The 26,805-nt window shown below is 36.9% G+C and overlaps 1 protein-coding gene across 5 annotated transcripts in view; it reads left to right on the plus strand.

The window, feature by feature from the left end:
* The window catches only part of DOCK7 (dedicator of cytokinesis 7), a 200,521-nt gene that overhangs the window by 134,015 nt on the left and 39,701 nt on the right, over window positions 1-26,805 (plus strand). For all 5 annotated transcript variants that reach the window (XM_081224735.1, XM_081224736.1, XM_081224739.1 and 2 more), the window contains 6 exons: window positions 2,584-2,754; window positions 4,749-4,888; window positions 11,195-11,364; window positions 12,361-12,515; window positions 23,011-23,193; window positions 23,303-23,438. In XM_081224735.1, the coding sequence (XP_081080861.1) occupies window positions 2,584-2,754; window positions 4,749-4,888; window positions 11,195-11,364; window positions 12,361-12,515; window positions 23,011-23,193; window positions 23,303-23,438 (955 nt within the window). The remainder of the gene's footprint in view (window positions 1-2,583; window positions 2,755-4,748; window positions 4,889-11,194; window positions 11,365-12,360; window positions 12,516-23,010; window positions 23,194-23,302; window positions 23,439-26,805) is intronic.

Consider the following 26,805-nt stretch of genomic DNA (forward strand, 5'->3'; position numbering starts at 1 on the left):
CAGTTATTCTGCTATTGATCCCTTCTAGAGTATTTTTTTTTTTTTTTAGAGTATTTTTAATTTCATTTATTGTGTTGTTCATCGTTGCTTGTTTCATCTTTAGTTCTTCTAGGTCCTTGTTAAATGTTTCTTGCGTTTTCTCTATTCTATTTCCAAGATTTTGGATCATCTTTACTATCATTATTCTGAATTCTTTTTCAGGTAGACTGCCTATTTCCTCTTCGTTTGTTAGGTCTGGTGGGGTTTTATCTTGCTTCTTCATCTGCTGTGTGTTTTTCTGTCTTCTCATTTTGCTTATCTTAGTGTGTTTGGGGTCTCCTTTTTGCAGGCCGCAGGTTCGTAGTTCCCGTTGTTTTTGGTGTCTGTCCCCAGTGGCTGAGGTTGTTTCAGTGGGTTGTGTAGGCTTCCTGTTGGAGGGGACTGGTGCCTGTATTCTGGTGGATGAGGCTGGATCTTGTCTCTCTGGTGAGCAGGTCCACGTCTGGTGGTGTGTTTTGGGGTGTCTGTGGACTTATTATGATTTTAGGCAGCCTCTCTGCTAATGGGTAGGGTTGTGTTCCTGTCTTGCTAGTTGTTTGGCATAGGGTGTCTAGCACTGTAGCTTGCTGGTCGTTGAGTGAAGCTGGGTGTTGGTGTTGAGATGGAGATCTCTGGGAGATTTTCGCCGTTTGATATTACGTGGAGCTGGGAGGTCTCTTGTGGACCAGTGTCCTGAAGTTTGCTCTCCCACCTCAGAGGCACAGCACTGACTCCTGGCTGCCGCACCAAGAGGCTTTCATCCACACGGCTCAGAATAAAAGGGAGAAAAAGTAGAAAGAAAAGAAGAAAAGAAAGAAAGAAAGAAAAAAAGAAAGGAAGGGAGGGAGGAAAGAAAGGAGGAAAGGAGGAAGGGTGGAAGGAAGAAAGAAAGAAAGAAAGAGGATAAGAGAAAATAAAGTAAGATAAAATAAAATAATTAAAATAAAAAATAATTATTAAGAAAAAATTCTTTAAGTAAAAAAAAAAAACAACAAAAAAAAATGGATGGATAGAACCCTAGGACAGATGGTGAAAGCAAAGCTATACAGACAAAATCTCACACAGAAGCATACACATACACAGTCACAAAAAGAGGAAAAGGGGAAAAAATAAATCTTGTTCTCAAAGTCCACCTCCTCAATTTGGGATGATTCATTGTCTGTTCAGGTATTCCACAGATGCAGGGCACATCCAGTTGATTGTGGAGGTTTAATCTGCTGCTCCTGAGGCTGCTGGGAGAGATTTCCCTTTGTCTTCTTTGTTCGCACAGCTCCCGGGGCTCAGCTTTGGATTTGGCCCCGCCTCTGCGTGTAGGTCGCCAGAGGGCGTCTGTTCTTTGCTCAGACAGGACGGGGTTAAAGGAGCCGCTGATTCGGGAGCTCTGGCTCACTCAGGCCGGGGGGAGGGAGGGGAACCATGCAGGGCGAGCCTGCGGCGGCAGAGGCCGGTGTGACGTTGCACCAGCCTGAGGTGCACCGTGCATTTTCCCGGGGAAGTTGTCCCTGGATTCCGGGACCCTGGCAGTGGCGGGCTGCACAGGCTCCCCAGAAGGGAGGTGTGGATAGTGACCTGTGCTCGCACACAGGCTTCTTGGTGGCGGCAGCAGCAGCCTTAACGTCTCATGCCTGTCTCTGGGGTCTGCGCTTTTAGCCGCGGCTTGCGCCCGTCTCTGGAGCTCCTTTAAGCAGTGCTCTTAATCCCCTCTCCTCGCGCACCAGGAAACAAAGAGGGAAGAAAAAGTCTCTTGCCTCTTTGGCAGGTCCAGACTTTTCCCCCGGACTCCCTCCCGGCTAGGCTTGGTGCATTAACCTCTTCAGGCTGTGTTCATGCCACCAGTCCTCTCCCTGGGCTCTGACCGAAGCCAGAGCCTCAGCTCCCAGCCCCGCCCGCCCCGGCGGGTGAGCAGACAAGTCTCTTGGGCTGGTGAGTGCTGGTCGGCACCGATCCTCTGTGCAGGAATCTCTCCGCTTTGCTCTCCGCACCCCTGTCACTGTGCTCTCCTCCGCGTCCTCGAAGCTCCCCACCTCCACCAGCCGCAGTCTCTGCCTGGGAAGGGGCTTCCTAGTGTGTGGAAACCTTTCCTCCTTCACGGCTCTCTCCCACTGGTGCAGGTTCCGTCCCTATTCTTTTGTCTCTGTTTATTCTTTTTTCTTTTCCCCTACCCAGGTACGTGGGGAGTTTCTTGCGTTTTGGGAGGTCTGAGGTCTTCTGCCAGCGTTCAGTAGGTGTTCTGTAGGAGTTGTTCCACATGTAGATGTATTTCTGATGTATCTGTGGGGAGGAAGGTGATCTCCGCGTCTTACCCTTCTGCCATCTTCCCCCTCTGTCTCAGCGCCTTATTTTAAAGGTAGTAATGTTTTTCCCCAAAGCAGTCATTCTGTCGAATACAAGGGTTTCTCACACTCAACAATGACTTAGACTAAGAGGAAAAAGCTATTTCCTCCTTCTTAGCCATCTCCCTTTAATTTAGAAATCTCTTTAATTCTTTAATCCATCATTCTGGTATTGGTAGTAGAGAAATGATATGTTCAATTGGTGTTTTCTTATTTATGCATCGCTTACAAGGTATCTTCAAAGCTTTATTCATTACCAACTCCAAGTGTCTTGGTGTCCCTGAGGCTGGATTTTCTGCGCATCATCTGCAGCCATGAGCACTATGTTACCTTAAACTTACCCTGCAGCCTGCTAACTCCACCTGCGTCACCATCACCTTCTGTTTCTTCTGCAACATCTCAGGTATGCAAAATGTATGAAAACAAATTTTTTTAAGTCCACACTTGTGGAAAAAGCATTCTATTTTCATTCATGGAAAACATGAAAAGTAACACTGTTGAATAATAGCTGTGTGATAGGCTCCATACTAAGTGCTTTGTAAGTATTAAATGGTTAAGTGCTTTATAAGTATTAATCATTTACTCCTCACAGGAACTCTAGGAGGCAAGTTCTATTATTATCCCCATTTTACAGGTGAAAAAAATTGAAACACAGAAAGGTCAGTAACTTACCCAGGGTCACATAGTAAAAACTGGCAGAGCTAGGCTTTGAACCATGGCACGTGTTGGCTTATTCTAGGCCCCAAGTTCTAACCACTTTGTTGCACCCCTCTTACCGATTCAGGCACAAGGGAGTGAATTCAGCTACATAAACTCACTTGATGTTTTCACAAGTTGGGTTTTTTTGAGGCAGACACAGACTGAGTTTGGGGGACAAGGTATTTATTAGATATTAATACCTGTGAAAGGAAGGCGAATGAAGCATAATTTAGCAGAGAAAGAAGTCAAACTGCAGTGCAGTCTGACAAAGCCCTACCTGCCTCTCTTGTATCCAGAGAACCCAAAGGAAACTAGATGGGTGTTTATGGGTTTTCACAGGGTGCCTAGTAGTTGCTCTAAATATGACAAAGGGTTATCGTAGCAATTATTATGTGTCCTGTCAAACAGATTGAAATGAAGCGATTTTGTGGTTTTCGTATCAGAGAAGCCTGGATGTTCCCTCCTAGTGAAACATCTTTTTGCTATATAATTCCTAAGGCAAACAAGCTACTTCCTTAAGCTCTTAATGTCTAAAGTCAAAGTTGATATGAACTCTTTATAAGTTTATTTTTGAGATATTTAATTCCTGAAAGTAATTCCCTACACTAGATCAATCTCAGATGTTTGATAAAGAAAATTTTAAGCTTTACTTAGAAAGATTAGAAAACATCAGAGAACACCCCCAGCTTTTCATTTTACCTTTGCAAAAATTCTTAAGGATTAGCCTGTTTCCATATACTTTTACCTGGCTCAGACACACTTCTTCCAATAACAAATGAGGCTAGTCTTTTGCTCCCTTCCCCCATCCTCTGTCAAAGATGTGGCTGCACAGTCAAGTACAAATTAATCAAAGGTACAGTTCCTAAAACCTTTAATGAAACACATTTGTTTACACCTGACTCCCTGTTGAACATCTCATTCAGCCAAGAAATTAACAGAATTTCTTGCATTATCTCGTTCCCTACTTTCTCATCTAACTGCAGAATTTTCAGATTCTAATAGATGACAGAGATATCACTCTTTGGGAAGTGGGGGCAAGGATAGTTTTATATGCTTATTAGGAAGATGACTTCTCCATAGAGAAATCTGAAGTCTGTTCTAAGAAACCTCTCATGGGCAGCCTTGAATATGGATGAAGGGTGATGAGATTGAGGACATTCTTGCCTTAAGCTGTATCTGGGGGGAATGCTATTTTACAGTATTAAAAAACTCTTAAAAACTCAGTGAGCGGACAAAAAAAGACAGTCATTTTCTGTAGATAGTGTTTTCCCTGAAAAACAACTTCATAATATTTGAAATTTCTCTGGAAACCGATAGATAGCCTTGACTATGAATATTCCTCTTGTACTCAGCAGTGAGTACATAATGTATCATATGGATTTAGTTCCTTTTTTCCCTTCAGAGTATGATATTGAAACATTAAGTGGCTAAAAGTATAAAGGAAAAAGCAGATGAAAAAATTTTAATATGAGAAAAAGGAAATTGAAAATAATTTAAAATGTTGTTTCATCATAGTTTCCTATACCAAAAGTAAGAGCAGTTACTTTCTCCAATGTTAATAATAGTAATGTAAAGGTAAACTTAAAAAGTTTATCTCACTTTCAGATAATGCTCACATCTCATTTGTTGTAGTGCTCTGTCTATAGAATGTTTTGTTGCATAGCTGTTATAGTTTTGTTCTACCTCACTCACAAACAGAGTTCTGGATTTTCCACCACTGTGCAAGACCAGAAGATTGCAAATATGTTTGAATTGTCTGTGCCTTTCCGCCAGCAACATTATTTGGCAGGACTTGTGTTAACAGAGCTGGCTGTCATTTTAGACCCTGATGCTGAAGGGTGAGTAGACCAGTTTTTGCTGTGTAGAGTATCAATTTGATTTTGGACAATGGGACAGAAGTATCCACTTAACTTCCTAGGAATCAAAAGAATACTGTTTACCACTCTTCTTCTACGTCTGTGTTCACTAAGTTCCATACTCATGTTATTTCTATATTTCATCAGTTTTAAGAAAGACATTTTTTGTCATCTCTGAATTTGATGTTTGTCTTGAAATCAACATTGTATCATGGTTTAGTTGGTGGCCTTTTTTTCCTTCTTAGTAGTACATAAAATATTTGTGCATATTAGTAAATGGACTTTTAGATTTGCTGATACACAGCAGGCACATTTCAGTTAGGTAGACTAATCTGTTTGATTCCTTGTGAGGAAAATTTATAATTTGCCATCATACTCTGTAGCATGTACTTCAAAATTTGCTCTATAAACAAATGTACTTAGGTTTTAGAAACTTCCAAAATTGTGTATACTTTTAAAGAATTACTGGAAATTGATATAGTAAGAAGAGTATATTGTCTGATGACTTGAATTTATAGAAATAGCTTTTCTATAAATGTGTTGTGATCTAACATCCCTATAGGGTATTTCTATCTTAACGGCTGTTTTCAAAAATCTGAATGACTGTAACTCATTTGGGTAATAATTGCTTTTTTTTTCCATGATACTATCATTAGGAGTTTGTAATGCAGTTTAACCTGAAGTAAGCGCTCCAGAGAACAAAAGGAGATACTTTTGAGCAGGTTTTTTAAGAATCCTATGATGTTTTTGTTGAACGAATGAAAAAGGATGCTTGTAAAGTTCTTAGCGATAGGAACATAGTTAATGCTTAGTAAACTGTCAAAGGCTAAAGCTTCTGCAAATGAAAGACATGAGTTTTTTTCATAACAGCAACTTCTCACGTTAGGAATATAGTTTTAAGAAGCAGTTTTTCACTGTGCTCTGCAGAACTGTAAGGTTCTGAAAAGGTCCTTAATGTGCTTCCATGTAGGATGGGGTTGGGGTGTAGACACTGGAGTATGGAGAGGACAGACTAAGTGGGTGAAACCCTGGGTCTCCCACCCCTGCTTGCCACCACTCTTATATTTTGCGATTGATAAATGAATAGAAAGTCATTGGGGGGAAGGATCCATTGTTTTAAAAAAATCACTCTGAAAACAACTTCTAAACATACCACCTTTCTTTAATAACTGTTATATCTCAATCATTTGACTCTATATTTCCAGTATTTTTACTTGATACATCAGGATAAGTTTGGTTACCAGAAACAGAAAACCTTTCTTCATACTGGCTGGCTTTATTAAAGGAAGGATATTTATTTTTCCATAATTGGAAGAAAGGTAAGGTTTTTAGCACACTATAATCAGCAGCTCAATAATGTGGTCTGGATTCTGTTCCTTTATATCTCTTACTTCTACTAGAAACCCCTCAGCTTTATCCCGAGGCTAGTGTGCCTCTCATGACTGTAAGATAGTTGCTCTGGCACTTGAGCTTAGATTATTACTTGTTCATGTCCAGCGGAGGACAGAGGGAAAAAACCCTCTTTCAAGCATGCAATGCACATCTTTTCTTTGGACTGATTTGGCTCACTTGCCTATCCTGTACTGTTACAGTCACCAGAGCAATGCCAGGTTCCTGGATGGATTAGATCACTTCTACTCAAATGGGGTGCTTAGACTGGTTTTGGTTCATGGGTGGTTTGTTACAAAGCAGAAGGTAGGGACCTCATGCCTAAATGTAAATCAGCTGTCACTAAAAAGTGTTTGGTTCATATAACATATTTTTTTGTAGACCTTCTCAGTTAAGGAAGCAATTAGTTAATTAACATTTATCTCTTCTCACACTGGTAATGAAACAGCTTTACTAACTGTCTGCTTTAAGTAGCAGGGCTAGTCTGATTGGATCTATCTACTTCAGAAACTGGGGGAATGGAGTCATCTTCCCCTGAGTCACAGGGGCAGGAACGTATACCTGAAAAATTTTACATTCTATTAGGAAGGAAGACAGGGGGAGGAGATGTTGTGTAGGTGTTCAGCAGTGTCTGATAAAAAATAGGGAATTCTAACAGTCAACTATTTTTGTGATGAGGTTTCTTTCTCACATGAAGGATCAGTTCTATTAAAATAGATACATTTCTGTGGAACAATATAGGACCTATGAAAGACTTCTTTACTTCTTTTTTGTCTCTTCCAGCTGGTCTTCAGAGTTGGTTCTTTGATACTTGGAAAGATTTTCTATCAAGTCTGAAAGCCGTGATAACTGTGTTCACTACTACTTTGTCTATTGAGTTAAAAAAGATAACTGGAAGAGCTTTAAATAGTAATATACAGGATTATAAGCTCTTACTGTTGCTTGTTTCCTCCTTTTCTCACTCTTTCCTGCACCCAGTCCATTAGCAAATGCCTTAATACTATCTCCAAAATATACCCCAAGTTTAGCTACTTCTCTCCGTCTTTACTGCTGCTCCCCTAATCATGCTTCCATTCTTCCCTCCCTAAAATCCTTTTCTACCCAGCAGCCTACATGGTCTTTTAGAAATGAAAACTAAATTACATCACTTCCTTGCTTAAAACTCTTTAATGTGTTTAAAAGCACACTTAACTTTTAAAATAATTAAAAGTGTGTGCTTTTAAAATAGCATTTAAAATAAAATTCAGACTTAATAATGGACCTCAAAGCCCTATATATCTAGCTGTTGTCTACACTGCCACTCTCTTCCCTCCTCACATACTAAAATCTAGCCATCCTGGCCTTCTTTTTGTTTCTCTAATGGGCCCAACCCAGTCCCACCTTAGGGCCTTTGGACTAGGACTTTTCTCTGCCTGAAGCAATGCTGCAATTGCCCTAAGATCTCCATGTAGGCATTTCCTCCTTGTGATTCTTCAGGTCTCCACTCAAAGAGTATCTTCTCAATGAGACTGTCATTGGCCACCCAATCTGAATTACAGCTGTGTTGCCGTTGCCACAATTATTCTTAACCAGATAAGCCTGTTTTATTTTCTACAAGGCACTTACCTGAAATTTGCTTGTTTGTTCATTATCTGTCCCCTTCCCTTAGAATGTGAGCTCATGAGACCAGGCACTTTCTTTCTTATTCACTGCTGTATTCCCACTGCATTAGAATTGTGTCTGGTACAGAGTGGACACTTGATAAGTATATGTTAATTCAGTGAACGAATGATTGACTATGAGAGACTCACATCTCTAAGTTTTAAATTCTTCTTATATTTTTATTTTATTTTATTTTTTTAAAGAAGATGTTGGGGGTAGGAGTTTATCAATTCATCTATTTATCTTTGCTGTGTTGGGTCTTCGCTTCTGCGCGAGGGCTATCTCTAGTTGTGGCAGTGGGGGCCACTCTTCATCGCGGTGCGTGGGCCTCTCACTGTCGCGGCCTCTCTTGTTGCAGATCACAGGCTCCAGACGCGCAGGCTTAGCAGTTATGGCTTGTGGGCCCAGTTGCTCCGTGGCATGTGGGATCCTCCCAGACCAGGGCTCGAACCTGTGTCGCCTGCATTAGCAGGCGGATTCTCAACCACTGCGCCACCAGGGAAGCCCTCTTCTTATATTTACGTAGATAAAATACAACATACATTGGTTAGATAGATCGTTAAGAGGATTGTTTTTCTTTTTATTCCTTCTGCTTGCTAAGTGATCAAAAATAATTCCTTGAGTAGCAATAATATGTTCTAATATTGTTTTAAAAATTTATTTATTTTATTTAATTTTGGCTGTGTTAGGTCTTTGTTGCTGCGTGCAGGCTTTCTCTAGTTGCAGTGAGCGGGGGCTACTCTTAATTGTGGTGCGTGGGCTTCTCATTGCGGTGGTTTCTCTTGTTGCAGAGCACGGGCTCTAGGCGCATGGGCTTCAGTAGTTGTGGCGTGCAGGCTCAGTAGTTATGGCACACGGGCTTAGTTGCTCCACGGCACGTGGGATCTTCCTGGACCAGGGCTCAAACCCGTGTCCCCTGCATTGGCAGGTGGATTCTTAACCACTGTGCCACCAGGGAAGCCCCATATGTTGTAATAATGACCAAAGATTTGCTCTCTAGAAATTTTCATTGCAGTTAGAAAGTTGCAACGTTGAAACAGGATACTATGGTTAAATGCAAATATTGTAGTACAGACCTAGTTTTGAAGAAGATTAGCACCTTTATTATAGCATTTGTAAAACTGAATTATTATTTTTGTATCTGTGTTTCTCTCTTGCTAAAGCAAGCTCTTTAAGAACAGGGACAATGTCTTATCTCCAACATCTAGCATAGGATATGACAGGTCCTGCGTGTGTGTGTGTGTGTGTGTAATGGCTGAAAGTGATTGAGTAATGTAGACACATGAAAAGGCTTCATGAAGACCAGTGGGTAGAGTTTAGATAGGTTGAAGTCTGGCACTGGTAGCTGCTGAGAGATGTTAAATATATACCCAGGTTTGGGAATCATCACTGGTGATACAAGTTGAAAGGGAGAACATAAAAGGCAAATGATCAGAATCTGAGACTTGGGAAGAATGTTGGAGAATATGAGGAATAATGGGAACTCTTTGGAGAAAATACTGAGAAGAAAACATAAAAGATGACAAAGTGTCAAGTAGAGAGCTAGAAAATGAAATCTGAGATATGTCCATTAGATGGAGTTCTTGACAGTATTTAAAAATATACTTTCTGAATAAAAACTGGAAGGAAGAAGAATCTCCAAGTAGATTTCATATATAGCTACATAAAATGGTAGATAAGCTAAAGAGCCCCAGAGGAAGAATACCTGGTTTCCAGTCCTAGCTTTTAAATATGCTGTGTGATCTTAAAAGAGAAAAGCTAATATTTACTGAAAAAGGCAGTGTGCAAGGCACTGTGCTAATAAGCATGTTACATAAATTATGTAATTTAATTTTCACAGCCACCTTATGAGGTTGGTTATTACCTTCATACATAGATAGGGAAACAGAGGTTAAGTATCTTTGAAAAATCATTTAGCTATTAAATGATGAAAGGGGTACAATACCATGTGGTAAGCATTCAAAAACTTTTAGTTTCAGAGAAAGAGAGTAGATATTAGGAAGTAAATGGAAAAAAACGCTTGATATATACTGCACATTCAGGAAGTTTATTACTAGAGAAATCCTATAAATAAGCCAGAGCAAACTAGTTTCAAGTGAACATGTATTTTCAAGATAGGAAAGAAGGGAAGAACTTAGTGAAGAGGGACATTGAAGCTATTGAAGAAAGAATTTTTTCTGAGATGAAAGGAAAGATGATTTGGTAGCTATAAAGATGGAGATGTGTTAAAAGACCTGGCCAGAGCAAATTCAGAACGGCTTTTCTTTCCTAAAAGAAAGTTGGAGGTAAGGTCTTCTATTGAGATTGATGATGAGAAGCTTAAGGAGAGAGAATAAGATCTGAAACAGCTGCCAGGTACAGCATTAAGGGCAGTTGAAGTTGGATGAATTTTTCTTTAGAATGGTTTTCATAGTCAAAGCAGCTTCAGTCTAAGAAGAGAAGCCAAAAAAGTTTGAAGATGAGAGTGATCCTTGCTAGTGTATTAGCCAGTTGAAACTTGGGATTGGGAGTCTAGAAAGTTGTAAGGGCCCAAATGAGCAAGGAAGTTCAGTTTAAATAGAGATGTCGAAGGCAACCCTAGCCATGGACTACATAACCCATTAGGTAGAGGATTTTTCTTTTAGATAAAGGAAATAAAAGTTTAGTTTGGTTAAATGTGAAAAGATTTTATTTGATGTAATAAAATTTACAACTACTTAAAATTTACTCTTTTTTTTTGCGGTACGCGGCCTCTCACTGTTGTGGCCTCTCCCATTGCGGAGCACAGGCTCCAGACACGCAGGCTCAGCGGCCATGGCACACGGGCCCAGCTGCTCTGCGGCATGTGGGATCTTCCCAAACTGGGGCACTAACCTGTGTCCCCTGCATCGGCAGGCGGACTCTCAACCACTGCGCCACCAGGGAAGCCCCTACTTTTTTTGCTTTAAAATATAACTGTAACTGGTTTTAAGTTATTTAATATTAAAATGGCCTAAGGAGTTAATGAAAAAATATTCAGATTTACTCTTAAGTGAATTTGTATAGTATTTCCTTTTCCCTCAGTTCTTATTTTGTACAGCGAGATATTAATTTTATTTATTGTTTGGACATTGATTAATTTTAAAATGAGAAGTGTTTTTTAGGAATACATGCAAATATGTGGCAAAGTTAAGAAGCTGAATAAAGTGGTTCAGTACCATGACTTACTGTTTGCTCTAAAGATATTAACTAATCTCTGTGACCTTACTGCAGCTGCTTCTTCATCTTCTTTTTAAATAGACTGTTTGGATTGCATAAGAAAGTCATCAATATGGTACACAATTTACTATCCAGTCACGACTCAGACCCACGGTACTCTGACCCCCAGATAAAGGCTCGGGTGGCTATGTTGTATCTACCTCTGATTGGCATTATCATGGAAACTGTTCCTCAGCTGTATGATTTTACAGGTACTTAGTATATTTAAGACAAACTAAAGGCAAATCTCAGTGTTTAAAAGTATTAGAAAATATCTCAAAGGTGATCTTATTTTAGGAAAAGAAATATAAGGAAACTTACACTGACATAGGTACACTGTAAATACATAACATATTTCTGAAAAAGTTTTGACTGTGTGAGAAAATTCACTGCAAGGTTTCTGTAAGCATTTCTTATGACAAATTTTTAAATAATGATTTTATAGCATTTCTATACCTACCTATTAGGAAATAGGTTTTTTTTTGTGTGAGTGTATACTGTTCATCTGAAAAAAACAATATGAGAAAACTTGCCAGATGTCCACCACCCTCAGTCTCAATTTTATTCATATACATAAAATTGAATTTAATATTCACCTGAATAACAACAATGATGTTTATTGCTAATACTGGTTTAATAAGTTGAAGTTTTGTTACTTTTTAAAAACTGGAACCCACAAAGTTTTATTCCTCTTGCTTTCCATTTTTAGAATTTACTTAAATTCCTTCATTTGCCTTAGAGAAAACACTGTAGGTTGCATTTGAACTAGCAGTTAACCTGATAAAAGTACTTCCAGTTCAATTTAAAAATTTTGACTGGTATCTAATATGTATTATCAGTAGGTGCTGGTGATACAAAGATAGCAACTCTTTCCCTTTGAGAGACTAATAGTAGAATAGTTTTCCCAGTATTTTGATCACTAAAGCGGGTTTCCTTATCTGAAGGCAGAAATTTATATTATTATATCTTCTTTTACTAGCAAGTTAAAGTTCTCTACAAAACTATAAATATTACTACAGGAATGAGTTAATGTTTAAAATATTTAAATTATTTTTTTATAAGAAGTAAATATAATGATAAGCAGTATATGTTAATAGGTTTTTCTTTAAAGAGTAAAGGAGAATAAGAAAGGGAATTGCTTGCTCAATAGCTGTTAATTAAGCTAAACAGAAGTTTTCTTTATTTATTTTTGGGTGATTTTTTTCCAGAAACTCACAATCAACGAGGAAGACCAATCTGTATAGCCACCGATGATTATGAGAGTGAGAGCGGAAGCATGATAAGCCAGACAGTTGCCATGGCAATTGCAGGAACATCAGTTCCTCAGCTAACAAGGCCCGGCAGTTTCCTCCTCACATCAACGGTAAAAACAACCCTCCTACAGAAGTTTTATCTGGAAAGACAGATATTTCCAAGGATATACCCTTTAATAACTGAGATTATTGTACTAGCTGATGCAGAAGTACTCTGAGTTTTATTTATTTTGTGGAAACATTAAGGCTTTGAGAATATTGCCTATCTTGTACTAAGTTTTTTTTGTTTTGTTTTGTTTTTTTGTGGTACGTGGGCCTCTCACTGTTGTTGCCTCTCTTGTTGCGGAGCACAGGCTCCGGATGCGCAGGCTCAGTGGCCATGGCTCATGGGCCCAGCCGCTCCGCGGCACGTGGGATCCTCCCGGACCGGGGCACGAACCCACGTCCCGTGCATCGGCAGGCGGACTCTCAACCGCTGTGCCACCAGGGAAGCCCCTAAGTTGTTTTTAAAATTATTAATTACCTCAAGCTTTTCGGTATAAAGCTCTATATTCTGTCATTTAGAATTTTGAAGGTTGCCTTACTTATAGCCTATTTTCTTCATTTTTAAATCCCATTTTATTCTTTGTCAGCCCTAAGAAATAGTCTCAGTTATTTAGCAGTTGAGAATATTTATTTTTAATCTGTGAAGATTTATACTTTTTCATATTTAAATAAATTGATATTCATTCAGCCCTGTAATTTTCCCCTCTTAAAGAGGGAAGAACAGGGAGGCAGGGAGTAAACAAAGTTAATAAAACAAGATCGACTTCTAAAAGTTTTAGATGACTTTCAGAAAATTGCAATCGTATTTATGGAAGCTAGCTTACTAGGCAACTTTTTTAAAAGTTTTATTGAGATAATTTACATATCAAAAGATTCACTCATTTTAAGTGTACAATTTCATGGTTTTTAGTATCTTTACAGAGTTATGCAGCCATCACCACAAACTAATTTTAGAACATTTCCATCACCCCCAAAAGAACCCTGAAGCCTATTAGCAGTCACCCTCTATTTCCACACAGCACCAACCCTGGGCAGCAACTAACCTACTTTCTTTCTGTATAGGTTTGCCTGTTCTGGACATTTCATATAAATGGAATTATACACTGTGATCTTTTATGTCTGGCTTCTTTCACTAAGCATAATGTTGTTGAGGTTCATTCATGTTGTGACATGTATCAGTACTTCTTTTTTTAATGCCAAATAGTATTCCTAAATATTGATAGACCAGATTTTTATCCATTTATGAGTTGATGAACAGTTGAATCGTTTCCACTTTTTGGCTGTTAGGAATAATGCTGCTATGAACATTTGTGTACATGTCTTTGTGTCCACATATGTTTTCATTCCTTTTGGGTAGATACCTAGGAATGGATTTGCTGGGTCATATTGTATCTCTGTCTTTGACATTTTGAGAAACTTGTAAACTTTTTCAAAGTGGCTGCTCCATTTTAAATTCTCACCAGCAATGAATAAAGGTTCCTGTTTCTCTAAATCCTCATCAACACTATTATCTCTTTTTTATTATATATACTTCATACCTTAGTGTGTATGAAGTGGTATCTCATTGTCATTTTGATTTGCATTTCCCTAAAGTCTACTGATACTGAGAGTATCTTTTCATTTGCTTATTGGCACATGTTTTTGTATATCTTATTTAGAGAAAAAGTCCATTCAAATCCTTTAATGTTTTAAAATTGTGTTATTCATCTTCTTGTTATTGAGTTGAAAGAGTTTTTTATATATTCTGGATATAAATTCCTTATCAGATATGTGATTTGCAGATATTTTCTCCTGTGAATTATCTTTTCCCTTTTTATTTCCTTAAATATTTATTTATTTATTTATTTATTTATTTAATTTGTCTGTGTCGGGTCTTAGTTGCAGCATATGGGATCTTTCATTGAGGCACATGGGCTTCCAGAGCGCGTGGGCTCTGTAGTTGTGGTGCATGGGTTCCAGAGCACGTGGGGTCTGTAGTTGTGGCACACGGGCTTAGTTGCCCCACGGCATGTGGGATCTTAGTTCCCCGACGAGGGATCAAAACCGCATCCCCCTACGTTGGAAGGCAGATTCTTAACCACTGGACCACCAGGGAAGTCCCTCTTTTCACTTTCTTGATGGTGTCATTTGAAGTGCAAAAGTTTTTAATTTTGATGAATTCCAGTTTTTCAGTGTTTTCTTTTACTTGATTTTGCTATTGTAGATACAAAATAATATATAAAGTACATGTATAGTTAAAACGTAATAATAGAAGAAACAGCAGTGTACCTACCACTCAGCTTCAGAAATAGAACATTGCAATTTCCTTGGAAGTTCCCAGTTTGCCATCAGTTCAATCCCTTTCTCCCCTCAAAATGACCACTATTCTCAGTTTTGTTGACCTTGGTTTTCATTTTTTAAAATCTTGCTTATGTGAAATATACCACAGATGAAAAAGTACATGAAACATAAATGTAAATGTTTACAAAAGATTTTAAAATGAATATCTTTGTAACCACAATTCAGGACAAAATATAGAACATTGACCGCCTTCCAGAAATCCTTGGCCTGCTGTTTTCCACCACAGCTATCCACCAAGCCACCCACTATCCTAACTAACGAAGTAATTGCATAATTTTGTTAATAGTTTCACCATCTAAGTTTGCATCCCTAAATACTATAGTTTAGTTTTACATTATGTCTTTAATATTTCTCCATGTTGTAAAAAATAGCTGTAATTCACTGATTTTTCATTTTAGCATGATATTCCATTGTCTGACTATAGATCAATTTATTTACCCATTCTATTGATAGATGCATAAATGGTTTCTGATCTTTGGTTACAAATAACAGTCTTATAGATTCTTCTGTATATTTCCTGTCTGCATGTACACACTTTTATTTAGGGTATTTCTTAGGAGTGGAATTTGCTGGGTCATATATGTGTACCCTCTTCTATACTAGATATGCCATGATGTTTTCCAAAAGGTTTGTCTTAATTTTTATTTGCACCTGCCGTATGAGAGTTTCTGTTCCTTCATATGTTCATTCATCTGCACTTAGAATATTCAAACATTTAAATTTTTGTCAATTTGGTAATATATCATTATATCTCATTTTAGCATTCATTTTCCTGATGTCTTATGAGGGTGTGCACTTTTTCATATAAATGGCTATTTGGATTTTTTCTTTTGAAGTATCTAGAGTTTTTTTGCCCATTTTCCATTGGATCGTCTGCCTTTGCTTGTAATTTATAGTAGTTTATATGTCTGGATCAAGCCCATTGTCAATTATAAGTGGTTCAAAGATTTCTTTCTTTTTTTGTGGCTTGCTTTTTCATACACTTAATTGTGAATTTGGTGATAAGTGTCTTATTTTAAAGTAAGATTGTATTGAATCTATGGATCAGTTTTTGGGAAAATTAATATTTTTACATGCTTGAATCCCCAAATCCTTGAATATGTTAGATCTCCCCACTATTTAGGCTTTCTTTAATGTCTACACATACATAAACTTTTATAGCTTTCACCAGAGGCCCAGAACATCTTTTGTAGGTGTATTGTTGGTCATTGATATTTTAAAAATATTTTAGTAATATTATAAAATTATATAATATGATAATGTATAATACACATAAATTATATATATATAACATTATATTCTTATAGTCTCATAAAATGTCATCTTTTTCAAAAATTGTTTCCTAATTGTTGATTGCTATTGTTTTTTTGGCCGTGCCACGTGGCTATGGGATCTCAGTTCCCTGACCAGGGATTGAACCTGGGCCACGGCAGTGAAAGTGCCAAATCCTAACTATTAGACTGCCAGGGAACTTCCTAATTGTTGATTGCTTTTATGTGGGCATAGAATTGATTTTGAACAATAATGTTTATTTCCAGCAGAATTGCTAAACTAATAACAGAGGTGTAGATTTTTTTTTCTGCATACACAATCATATCATCTGGCAGTTTCATTTCTTCCTTTCTCTTTTTTTTCCATAACTTATTTACTGGCTAGAACCTTGAGTACAGTGTTAAATAGAAGTAGTGATAGTTGGCATCATTAAAGGGGAACCTTGCAACATTTCATTCTTAAGCATAGGTGCTAAAGGTTTTGGTTTGGGGGTTTGGTTTTTTTTAAGATACCCTCTGTTATATTATGGAAGTCCCCTTCTGTTCCTAGTTTGCTAAGAGTTTTATTTTTGTAATTATGAATAGTTGTTGAATTTTATCATGCTTTTTTGCACCATTGAGACTGTCATTTTATTCTGCTTTGTAATCTTTTACTGTGACCCCTTTCAGTTGATTTTCTAGTGTTAAACCTACCTTGAATTCCTGAATTAAACCCAACTTTTTCATGATTGTATATTAATAGATTTGGTTTGCTGTATTTTGTTTAAGATTGTGTATCCATGTTAGTAAGATTTTTTTTCTTTCTCATAATGTTCTATTCAGATTTTGGAATCAGGGGTAGTTTAGCCAATTAAAATGAGCTAGGGAATTTCCCCTTTTATTCTGTTCCCTGAAAGTATTTGTTTAAAATTGAAATTATTTCTTCCTGGAATATTTGGAGAACTTGTGAGTGAAGCCATCTATACCTGCAGTTTTCTTTTTTAAAACTTTTTAAATTACCTGTATAATTTCTTTAATGATCGTAAGGCTGTTCAAGTTTTCTATTTCTTTTTACACTGGTTTTTATAAATTTTATTCTAGCAGAAATTTATTCAAATTTCTTGGCATACAGAATTGTTTCAAATATCTTCTATGATCTTTTTAATGTCTATAACATCTATAGTAGAAATAAACATTTTTATTTCTGCGACCGGCTTTTTATATCTTTTGTCTTAAATCAGTCTCAACAGAAATTTGTATATTTCTTTAGTTTGTGTAAAGAACCAATTTGGGGTCAGTGTTGATCCTCACTTTTGAATGTTTATCTTTATTATTTACTGTCTTCTACTTTCTTTTGGTTTATATTGATGTTCTTTTTTCTAAATTCTTGAGATGGATGCTTAACTCACTAATTTTCATCCTTTCTTCTCTGATACATATTTTAATCATAAACATTTTCCTTTAATTATTGTTTTAGTTACATACCACAGTGTATAGGTAACATTTTCATTAGTCATCAAAATATATCTTAAGTTCATTATGGTTTCTTTTTAGACTTTTGGGCTATTAAATTGTTTTTGTTTGAGAATTTCCAGTCATACGAAAATTTCTAGTAATCCTTTTGCTTCTGATTTTGGCCTAATTGAATGATCAGAGAACTTACTCTACATAATCTGTTATATTTGTGGGAGTTGGTTTTATGGTCTAGTACGTGGTCAGTTTTTGCAAATATCTCACATATTTGAAAAGAATGCATATTCTTCATTTGTTAGTTATATGTTCTATATTTATTCATTACATGCATTACATCAAATTTGTTAATCCTATTGTTTAAATCTTCTTTCTCTTTACTGAATTCTGTTCACTTTTTCTAATATCCCACTACAACTGTGGTGGTGTAATTTCTTCTTGTCATTCTGTCAGATTTTGTTTTATTTCTTTTGAGGCCTTATTATGAAATATCTAATTTTAAATTGTTATATTTTTGATGGATTGTACCTTTTGTCAACATGAACTGTAATGCTTATTTTTTATTTGCCTTAAAGTCAATTTTGTATAATACTGGTATAGCTATGCTAGGTTTCTTTTGCTTAGCGTGTATGTGTGTATATGTGTGTGTGTGTGGCATGAGTTTTTCCATCCTTTTACTTTCATTGTTTTTTCTCATGTTTTTTTTTTTGTGTGTGTGTGGTACGCGGGCCTCTCACTGTTGTGGCCTCTCCCATTGCGGAGCACAGGCTCTGGACGCGCAGGCTCAACGGCCATGGCTCACGGGCCCAGCCGCTCTGCGGCATGTGGCATCTTCCCGGACCAGGGCACGAACCCGTGTCCCCTGCATCGGCAGGCGGACTCTCAACCACTGCGCCACCAGGGAAGCCCTTTTCTCATGTTTTAAATGTGTCTTTTATAAACAGCATATGTTTAGAGTTTGTCTTATATTTGTAAAATCTGGTCTATTCATCCTTGTCTTTCACTAGAGTTTTAAAACCCATTTACATTTAGTACAATTAAATTAATGTACTTAACATTTTAATTTTACTTCATGTTTTCTCACCCCTATTATGTATTTCTTTTTGTCTCATTTATTATCTTCTTTTGGATCATTTTTTTCTCATTCTATTTTTTCCTCATTCCACTTTTTCCTCTCTACTAGGTTGGAAGTCATACATTCTGTTTCTATTCTTTTTGTGATTATGTTACAAATAAGAATATGCTTTCTTAAATTTCAACCTAATATTAATCATTACCTTTACTTTCACATTGGTTAATAGAAGGATCTTAAAACAGGTTGACTTCATTTACCTTTCTTTCTACTTAAATGCTATCTTTAGTTTTATGTATCATTAAACCTCACAAGACATCATCATTTTTTTATGGCTATATAGAATCAATTATTTAGATTTGCCCATGTGTTCACCACTTTACTTGCTCTTGATTCTTTCTCAAATTTGTGATTTCTATGAGATGTTTTTCTACTTTGTGAAATACATCCTTTAGAATTTTCTATTCTGTGGTGATGAACTCTCTGTGTTTCTTTGAAAAATGTCTTTATTTGACCTTCATTAGGATTCCTTTTTTAAGAAGTAGCATCTGAGTTTCCTCTGTTTTCTTTCAGTCTGCTGAGGACGTTGTTCCCATTGTCTTCTCATTTCTGTTGCTACTTTTGAGAAGCCAGCTGTGGTGAACTGTTACTTCTTTGAAAATAACTTGTGTTTTTCTCTGTCATTTCTTTGATAGTCTCCTTAAAATTGGCTTTCTGTGGTTTCAGTTGTTGAGACTAATTTTGAATTTCTTTATGTTTATTCTGCTTGGTAGCTTTTTTTGACTTCTTAAATTTATGATTCAGCATCTTCAGTTCTATGGAATTCTCAGCTGTTATGTGTCCAAATATGTCCTCTTATCCATTCTGTCTCTCCTCTTTCATATTCCAGTTAAACTTATGTTAGTCCTTTTTATTGAATAATCTTTGTCTCTACTCTTCTGTGTATTCCATCTTTTTGTTAACCTGTGCTTCATGCTGGCACTTTTCTTTTGATCTATCTTTCAGTCTACTAATTCTCTCCTTAACTATACCTGATATTACATTACACCAACCCACTGAGTTCTTAATTTGGTTATTGGGTAAATTTTTTTCAGTTTTCTAAATTCTGTTGTTTCTGCTGTTTCTTTTCAATAAAACATTTCTCTTTATATTTTCAAGTTTCCAGTCAAGATTTTTAATCTTATTTTTTGGGCAAGGGTGGATAGAAAGTGTAGTTATTTTATAGTCTCTGATAATGTCAATACCTCAAGTCTTAATGTACCTTTTTCTGTTATCTGTTTTGTCAGTTCTCACTCATGATGTATTGCTTCTTTGTGTGCCTAGTTCATGACTCTGTACTAGACTTTGTATTTGCAGTATTACTTGTATGTATAATAAGAGTCCTGGGGTTGTGGTTTCTTCCTTCACAGAAGATTCATTGATGGGTAATACCAAACCAGAAGGTTCTTTTTTTTTTTTTAATGCTTTGAGAGAATGGAGAAAACAGCCCCTCAGTTTTTTGTAGGGCTTAATTCTCTCATAGAAACTTGATTGAGAAAGACTGTTCTGGATACAAATCTCAGGTTGTTGTTGTTGGTTTTTTTACATTTTAACATAGTGATTTTTTTAACATCTTTATTGGAGTATAATTGCTTTACAATGGTCTGTTAGCTTGTGCTTTATAACAAAGTGAATCAGCTATACATATACATATATCCCCATATCTCCTCCCTCTTGCATCTCCCTCCCACCCTCCCTATCCCACCCCTCTAGGTGGTCACAAAGTGCTGAGCTGATCTCCCTGTGCTATGCGGCAGCTTCCCACTAGCTATCGGTTTTACATTTGGTAGTGTATATATGTTGGTTTTATATGCAACAAATTTCTACTAATTTATGGTGTGCTTTTTCTATGTATCTATTTATTTATTAATTGAATGAACAAACACACATTCTCAATTTCAGTGTAAGCAAATATGATCATCTTTTTGTGGTTTATGGTTTACGCTTTTTATGTATTATTTAAGAAATTCTGTCCTACTCCCAAGATTACAAATATGTTCTTTTATATTTCCTTTTAACATTTAAGTTCTTTCTTTGTCCAGAATTTATTTTTTGTACAATAGTGCAAGGTAGGAGTCTACTTTTTTTCCCCCAAGGGAAGTTGGTTATCTCACACCATTTATTGAATAATTCATCCTTCCACCACTGATTCATAGTGCCAGCTCTGTTATATGTCACAATTTCATATATGCATAGGATTTTTTTGTGTGCTTCCTATTATTTCATTAGACTATTTGTCTATCCATATGCCAATATCGAGCTGTCTTAATTATTCTAACTATTTAGTAAATGTTGCTATCTGGTAGAGCAAATTTGTCCCCCATCCTACCTGGTTCTTCCTCAAGAGTGCCTTGGCTATTTTTGGCCCTTTGCTTTTCCCCATTAAATTTAAAATTAGTTTGTCAACTTCCAGGAAAAACCTGGCTGGTGTTTTGATTGGAATTGCATTGATCCTGTAAAACAATTTGGGGGAAACCTGACATCTTTTCATTACTGAGTCTTTTTCATGTTTGTCCAACTTTCTTCAGACTGTGTCACTGTGTTATTGCAGTTTATGTGGGGGTATAGGAAATGTTAGTGTGTACCTGTTTGTCGAATTCGGTATAATTTTAAAATTTTGTTTTAAAAAATCAGTCACTGAGAATTTAGTCAATATATTTATGCATACCTGAAAGTTCTGCTATAGAAAGTGCTTACTTTTAAAATAAAGAAGCATTTTCCTTATGAGAGAGACTGTGGATTTGGGGGTGGGAGTCAAAGCTATTTGTGTCCAGGTCAGGTGCAGTATAGCATAGTGGTTAAGTGAGTTTATGTATGTGAATTTATTTACATGTGTGTGCATCCATTAAAGGCAGTAATCATAGTGGATACGGGCTTGGTTTCTGGAGCCACACGTTCTGCATTTGAATACCAGTTCCACCATTTATTGCAAAATACTTTCACAAAATATTGATACTTAACTACTTCTTGTCTCAGTTTTCTTGTCTGTAGAATGGAGTAAGTAATAATATTTATCTCTTTAGATGGTTTCAAGGGAAACCATCATGCATGAGAGAGGGGAGATTAGGGTAGTAGTTGAGGTCATGGCTTTCCTTTGTAATTCCTCTCAACATCCTATCCACTGCTTTCTTATTATAATTTAGTATATTTATTAACCAAATATTAGAATGTAGTATAATGGTGAAGAGTATAAGCTTAGGCGTCTGGTTAACCTGGACTAAAATTGTGGCTTTACTTTTTCTTAGAATGTGATTTAGGGCAAATTACTTAATCTCTAGCCTTTAGTTTCCTTACCTGTAAACTAGAAATAACAATAGTTAATACCATCTCATAAAACTGTTGAGAGAGTTAAATAAGAAAAAGCAATTAGCATAGTGTTTAGCACATTTCAAATTTTGTTATGTTTTGCCATCATCATTATTTGCCATCATCATTATTATTATTGTCACCCTGCATTCTTGTCTGTAAAATTGAGATGATACAACCTGCTTAGTAATGTTGTTGGAGGACTAAATGAAATAATATACGCAAAGAGCTCAGTATGATGACTGGAAGAGAGTAAATATTCAATAAATGGTACTGTAAACAAGTTCTTAGTTTTAGTTTTTGTTTGTATTTCACACACTGTATACTAATACAAATCAAAGGTTGGGAATATTACCTTAAATTTATATGCTCTAAGTAAAAATACTTTTTACTTATATGTGGTCTAAGACTTTTTCCTTTTGTCAGTGGCCCTTGATAGGAAATAGTGATTCTCTAAACCTGATAAACATTTTGTTATCACATAATACTCTTAAAATAGTCTTATAGTCTTTTTTTCCTTTATTTATATCGTGTCTGATAGTCTTTGGTATATATCTTAGTTTTTAATAATAGGACCTTTTAGTTTTTCCCTTTATGTTTTCTGTTAACGTTTATAGTCTGCTGGAAGCCCTGTCATAGATTAAAGCAATCTTCTATTGCTAGGAAAGGTTCATTAAATGTCAGGACCTTAAGTTTAAGGTTCTATATGAGTTACACAAGTATTGTCTAAATCAGATTGTTCTTTTTTTTTTTTTTTTGCGGTACGCGGGCCTCTCACTGTTGTGGCCTCTCCCCGTTGCGGAGCACAGGCTCCAGACGCGCAGGCTCAACGGCCATGGCTCACGGGCCCAGCCGCTCCACGGCATGTGGGATCTTCCCAGACCAGGGCACAAACCTGTGTCCCCTGCATCGGCAGGCGGACTCTCAACCACTGCGCCACCAGGGAAGCCCCAGATTGTTCTTTTGAAATATTTAATTTTAAAGTAATTGTTGTATTGCTTTTAGAAGAAAACAACTGACAACTGAAAAAAAGAAATGGTCTTTGATCATTTTGTGTCTCATTCTACTGCTTTTTATTTTCAGAGTGGCAGGCAACACACTACCTTTTCAGCAGAATCAAGTCGGAGTCTTTTGATCTGTCTGCTTTGGGTTCTCAAGAATGCAGATGAGACAGTTTTACAAAAGTGGTTTACAGATCTCTCAGTCCTGCAGCTAAACCGGCTATTAGATCTGCTTTATCTTTGTGTATCTTGCTTTGAGTACAAAGTAAGTGATCATTGTGCCATTGCAAAGATGAACAAGAGGGGAAACATAATATGGAAAAGAAGAAGAAAATTTCTTCAATGTGTCTTCTTTTCTAATGTTTAAATTTTAGGGAAAGAAAGTGTTTGAAAGAATGAATAGTTTGACCTTTAAGAAATCAAAGGACATGAGAGCAAAGCTTGAGGAAGCTATTCTTGGAAGCATAGGTGCCAGGCAAGAAATGGTGCGCCGAAGCCGAGGACAGCTTGGTATGTACACAGTATCTTCTCCTTCTGGTGAGAATTTTTTTCAGTTTCCTTGAACACTATTACAGTGATCATTTTTGCAAGTCTTCAGTGACAATTCTACACTTTTACAATAGTGTTTTAAATGTAACTGTGAATTAACTCGAATAGCCATTTCTTTGCACGTTAGAATTCCTATTTAAGTAGGGTGAGCATACTTACAATTTGCTCTGGATAATCTCAGTTTGTTTCTCTTGCCCTTGTGTGATTAATAGCATCCTTTATTTTTAAAAATAGATTTTTTAAGAGCAGTTTTAGGTTCATAGCAAAATTGAGCTGAAGGTACAGATATTTCCCATATATCCTCTGTCCCCACACACATGCATGGCCTCCCTCATTATCAACCTCCCCTACCAGAGTGGTACACTTGTTACAACTGATGAACCTATACTGATGCTCATTATCATACAGAGTCTATAGTTTACATTATGGTTCTCTTGGTCATCCATTCTATGTAGCATCACTTTTTACTCTTAAAAGTTTCCTAGTTTTGCAGTGATTTAATATACCCTGTATATAAGGCAAAGATATTGCCCATTAAACTCAAATATCAGCAAGAGAAGACAATTTTGTAGCATTTGAAACCTGTTTCTAATCCCTGGTCTGCTACCCAATAGCCGTATAACTTTGGCCAAGTCACTTAATCTCCCCACTTTCCCCTTCCTCATCCATTTGTGATTGTTTTGAGATTTTAAAAGGTAGTGTTGATCTTATCATCTTTGTAGTGACCATGTGTGTGTAAACATTTCGCAAATTCTAAAGTAATATTGTTGCTGAGAGCTCCTTAAGGTCAGGGACATGGCTTAGTCATCTGTGTACATGACATTCGCTAACAGCTCGATATATATTTGTTGACTTAAAATGTGAATGTACATTTACATGAATATTTTTTAATTATTGTTTTTGATAGGCCATTTAACTTAGTGATTGTTTTCTTAAGTAAACTTAAATATCTTTTATATGCTATGTGTGTTTGGAATTTAATAATGAATAAGACAAAGTCTTTGCCTTTGAAATTAATAGAGCACTGTTTGTTCACTTCAGTTATATACAGTTTACAATGTACCTATTGATTTTCTTTTAACTCTTTTAGTATGTACAACAACCATCTATAAAGTATGGAAATTAACTTTCTAGGTCATTTAATTATTACCAAAGCCTAATGAATAATTATCCTCATCTTTAAGATAAAATAAAACTCACAGAGGTAAATAACTTGCCTAAGATTATAAACTGATAGAACCAAGATCTTTTGACTGCCAGTTTAGTGTTCTTTATATTATACAGTAGCTCTTTCTGAGGCTTACTGTTGGAAAGAGTGGAGCTGTTACCGATATGTTTGTTACATTTTTAAACTTGTGGCCTTTGGACAGCTACCACTGTTTAAATGTAAGAAATGAAGTTCTGTATGTGGAATCTTAACCCCCCACCCCCACCCCACAAACTCATAGATACGGAGAACAGATAGGTGTTTACTAGAGGTGGGGGGTAGAGGTGGACAAAATGGGTGTAGGGGATCAAAAGGTACAAACTCACCGTAATAAAATATGTAAGTACCGGGGATGTAACTTATAGCACCGTGACTCTAGTTAACAAATGTATACTTGAAAGTTGCAAAGTGAGTACATCTTAAAAATTCTTTTTTTTTTTTTAATATTTATTTATTTATCTTTGGCTGCATTGGGTCTTCGTTACTGTGCGCAGGCTTTCTCCATTTGTGGCGAGCAGGGTCTACTCTTCGTTGCGGTGGCTTCTCTTGTTGTGGAGCATGGGCTCTAGGCGGGTGGGCTTCAGTAGTTGTGGCACGTGGACTCGGTAGCTGAGGCTCGTGGGCTCTAGAGCACAGGCTCAGTAGTTGTGGCGCACAGGCTTAGTTGCTCTGCAGCATGTGGGATCTTCCCAGACCAGGGATCAAACCCGTGTCCCCTGCATTGGCAGGTGGATTCTTAACCACTGCGCCACCAGGGAAGCCCAAAAGTTCTTATCATAAGAGAAAAATATTAGAAGCTATGTGTGGTGATGGTTGTTAACTAGACTTGTGATGATCATTTTGTAGTATGTGCATATATTGCATCATTATGTTATACACCGGAAACTAATATAATGTTATATGTCAATTGTATTTCAATTTAAAAAAAAGAATTGAAATTCTTGTCTTTGAAAAATTAAACCTTTGCAATTCTTATATATTTGGATACTTAATAAGCTAGGTCATCTAATGATAGACATTCTTAACCAAGGAGATGAGAGACAATTTCATGGAAAAAAAGTTAATGATAAAAATGAAAATAGATCACAGTTACTTATTTTGTTAACTGTCTTAATATAGACATATCTTTTTGCTTTCTTTCACAAAATTTCTTAAAGACTGAGGTTTCAAAATCAAAGAGGTAAAGAGAGAAAGAAAGGGAACGAAAGGGAGAGAAAGCAGAAGGAGTATCCAGACATGTCCTTTATTGTGTGTCAAATTATATTTGTTTCTCAATATTTTTAAAATTTCTATTTGAACTCTGAATTTTTACTTTCATTTTTCTTTCCATTTTCCCAGCCAATTTAAAGCTTCATGGTTTTCAAAAAGGAGCATTAGTTTTCTAGTTGAAAGCTTGAAGTCATGACTTGATTCTATTGTTTATATTTCTCCACAATTCTCAATGCCTTCTCCACTTCTGCTGGATTGGTATGAATCAGTTCTATTGCTGCTGCCCCTTAAGGAGCCCGTACCATTCATTTTGCCTTCCATCCTAGAAACCGCTTGGGAGAAAGCCCCTATCTTCCTTCTGTCCTGCCTTCTGTGGACCAAAATAAATAATACTTTATGAATCCTTTTTTTAAAAAAATTATATTTATCTATCTATCTCTATTTATTTTATTTGGCTGCGCTGGGTCTTCGTTGCTGCGCGTGGGCTTTCCCTAGTTGTGGTGAACAGGGGCTACTCTCTAGTTGCAGCGAGTGGGGGCTACTCTTCGTTGTGGTGCACGGGCTTCTCATTGGGGGGCTTCTCCTGTTGCAGAGCACGGGTTCTAGGTCCGTGGGCTTCAGTAGTTGTGACTTGCGGGCTCTAGAGCACAGGCTCAATAGTTGTGGCGCACGGACTTAGTTGTTTCGCGGCATGTGGGATCTTCCCAGACCAGGGCTCAAACCCATGTCCCCTGCATTGGTAGGCGGATTCTTAACCACTGCGCCACCAAGAAAGCCCCTCAATCCTTCTTAATTTGTTTATTTATTAAACAAAAAGTTATTGAGTTCTCAGGATGTGCCAGACACTTTGTCAGTACCTGACATAAAGGGGTGAACAAAATGAACATAATCTCTGTTCTTAAGTAGCTTATA

Source organism: Mesoplodon bidens, assembly GCF_964165515.1.
Source record: "Mesoplodon bidens genome assembly, chromosome: 2".
NCBI classification, from domain to species: Eukaryota; Metazoa; Chordata; class Mammalia; order Artiodactyla; family Ziphiidae; genus Mesoplodon; species Mesoplodon bidens.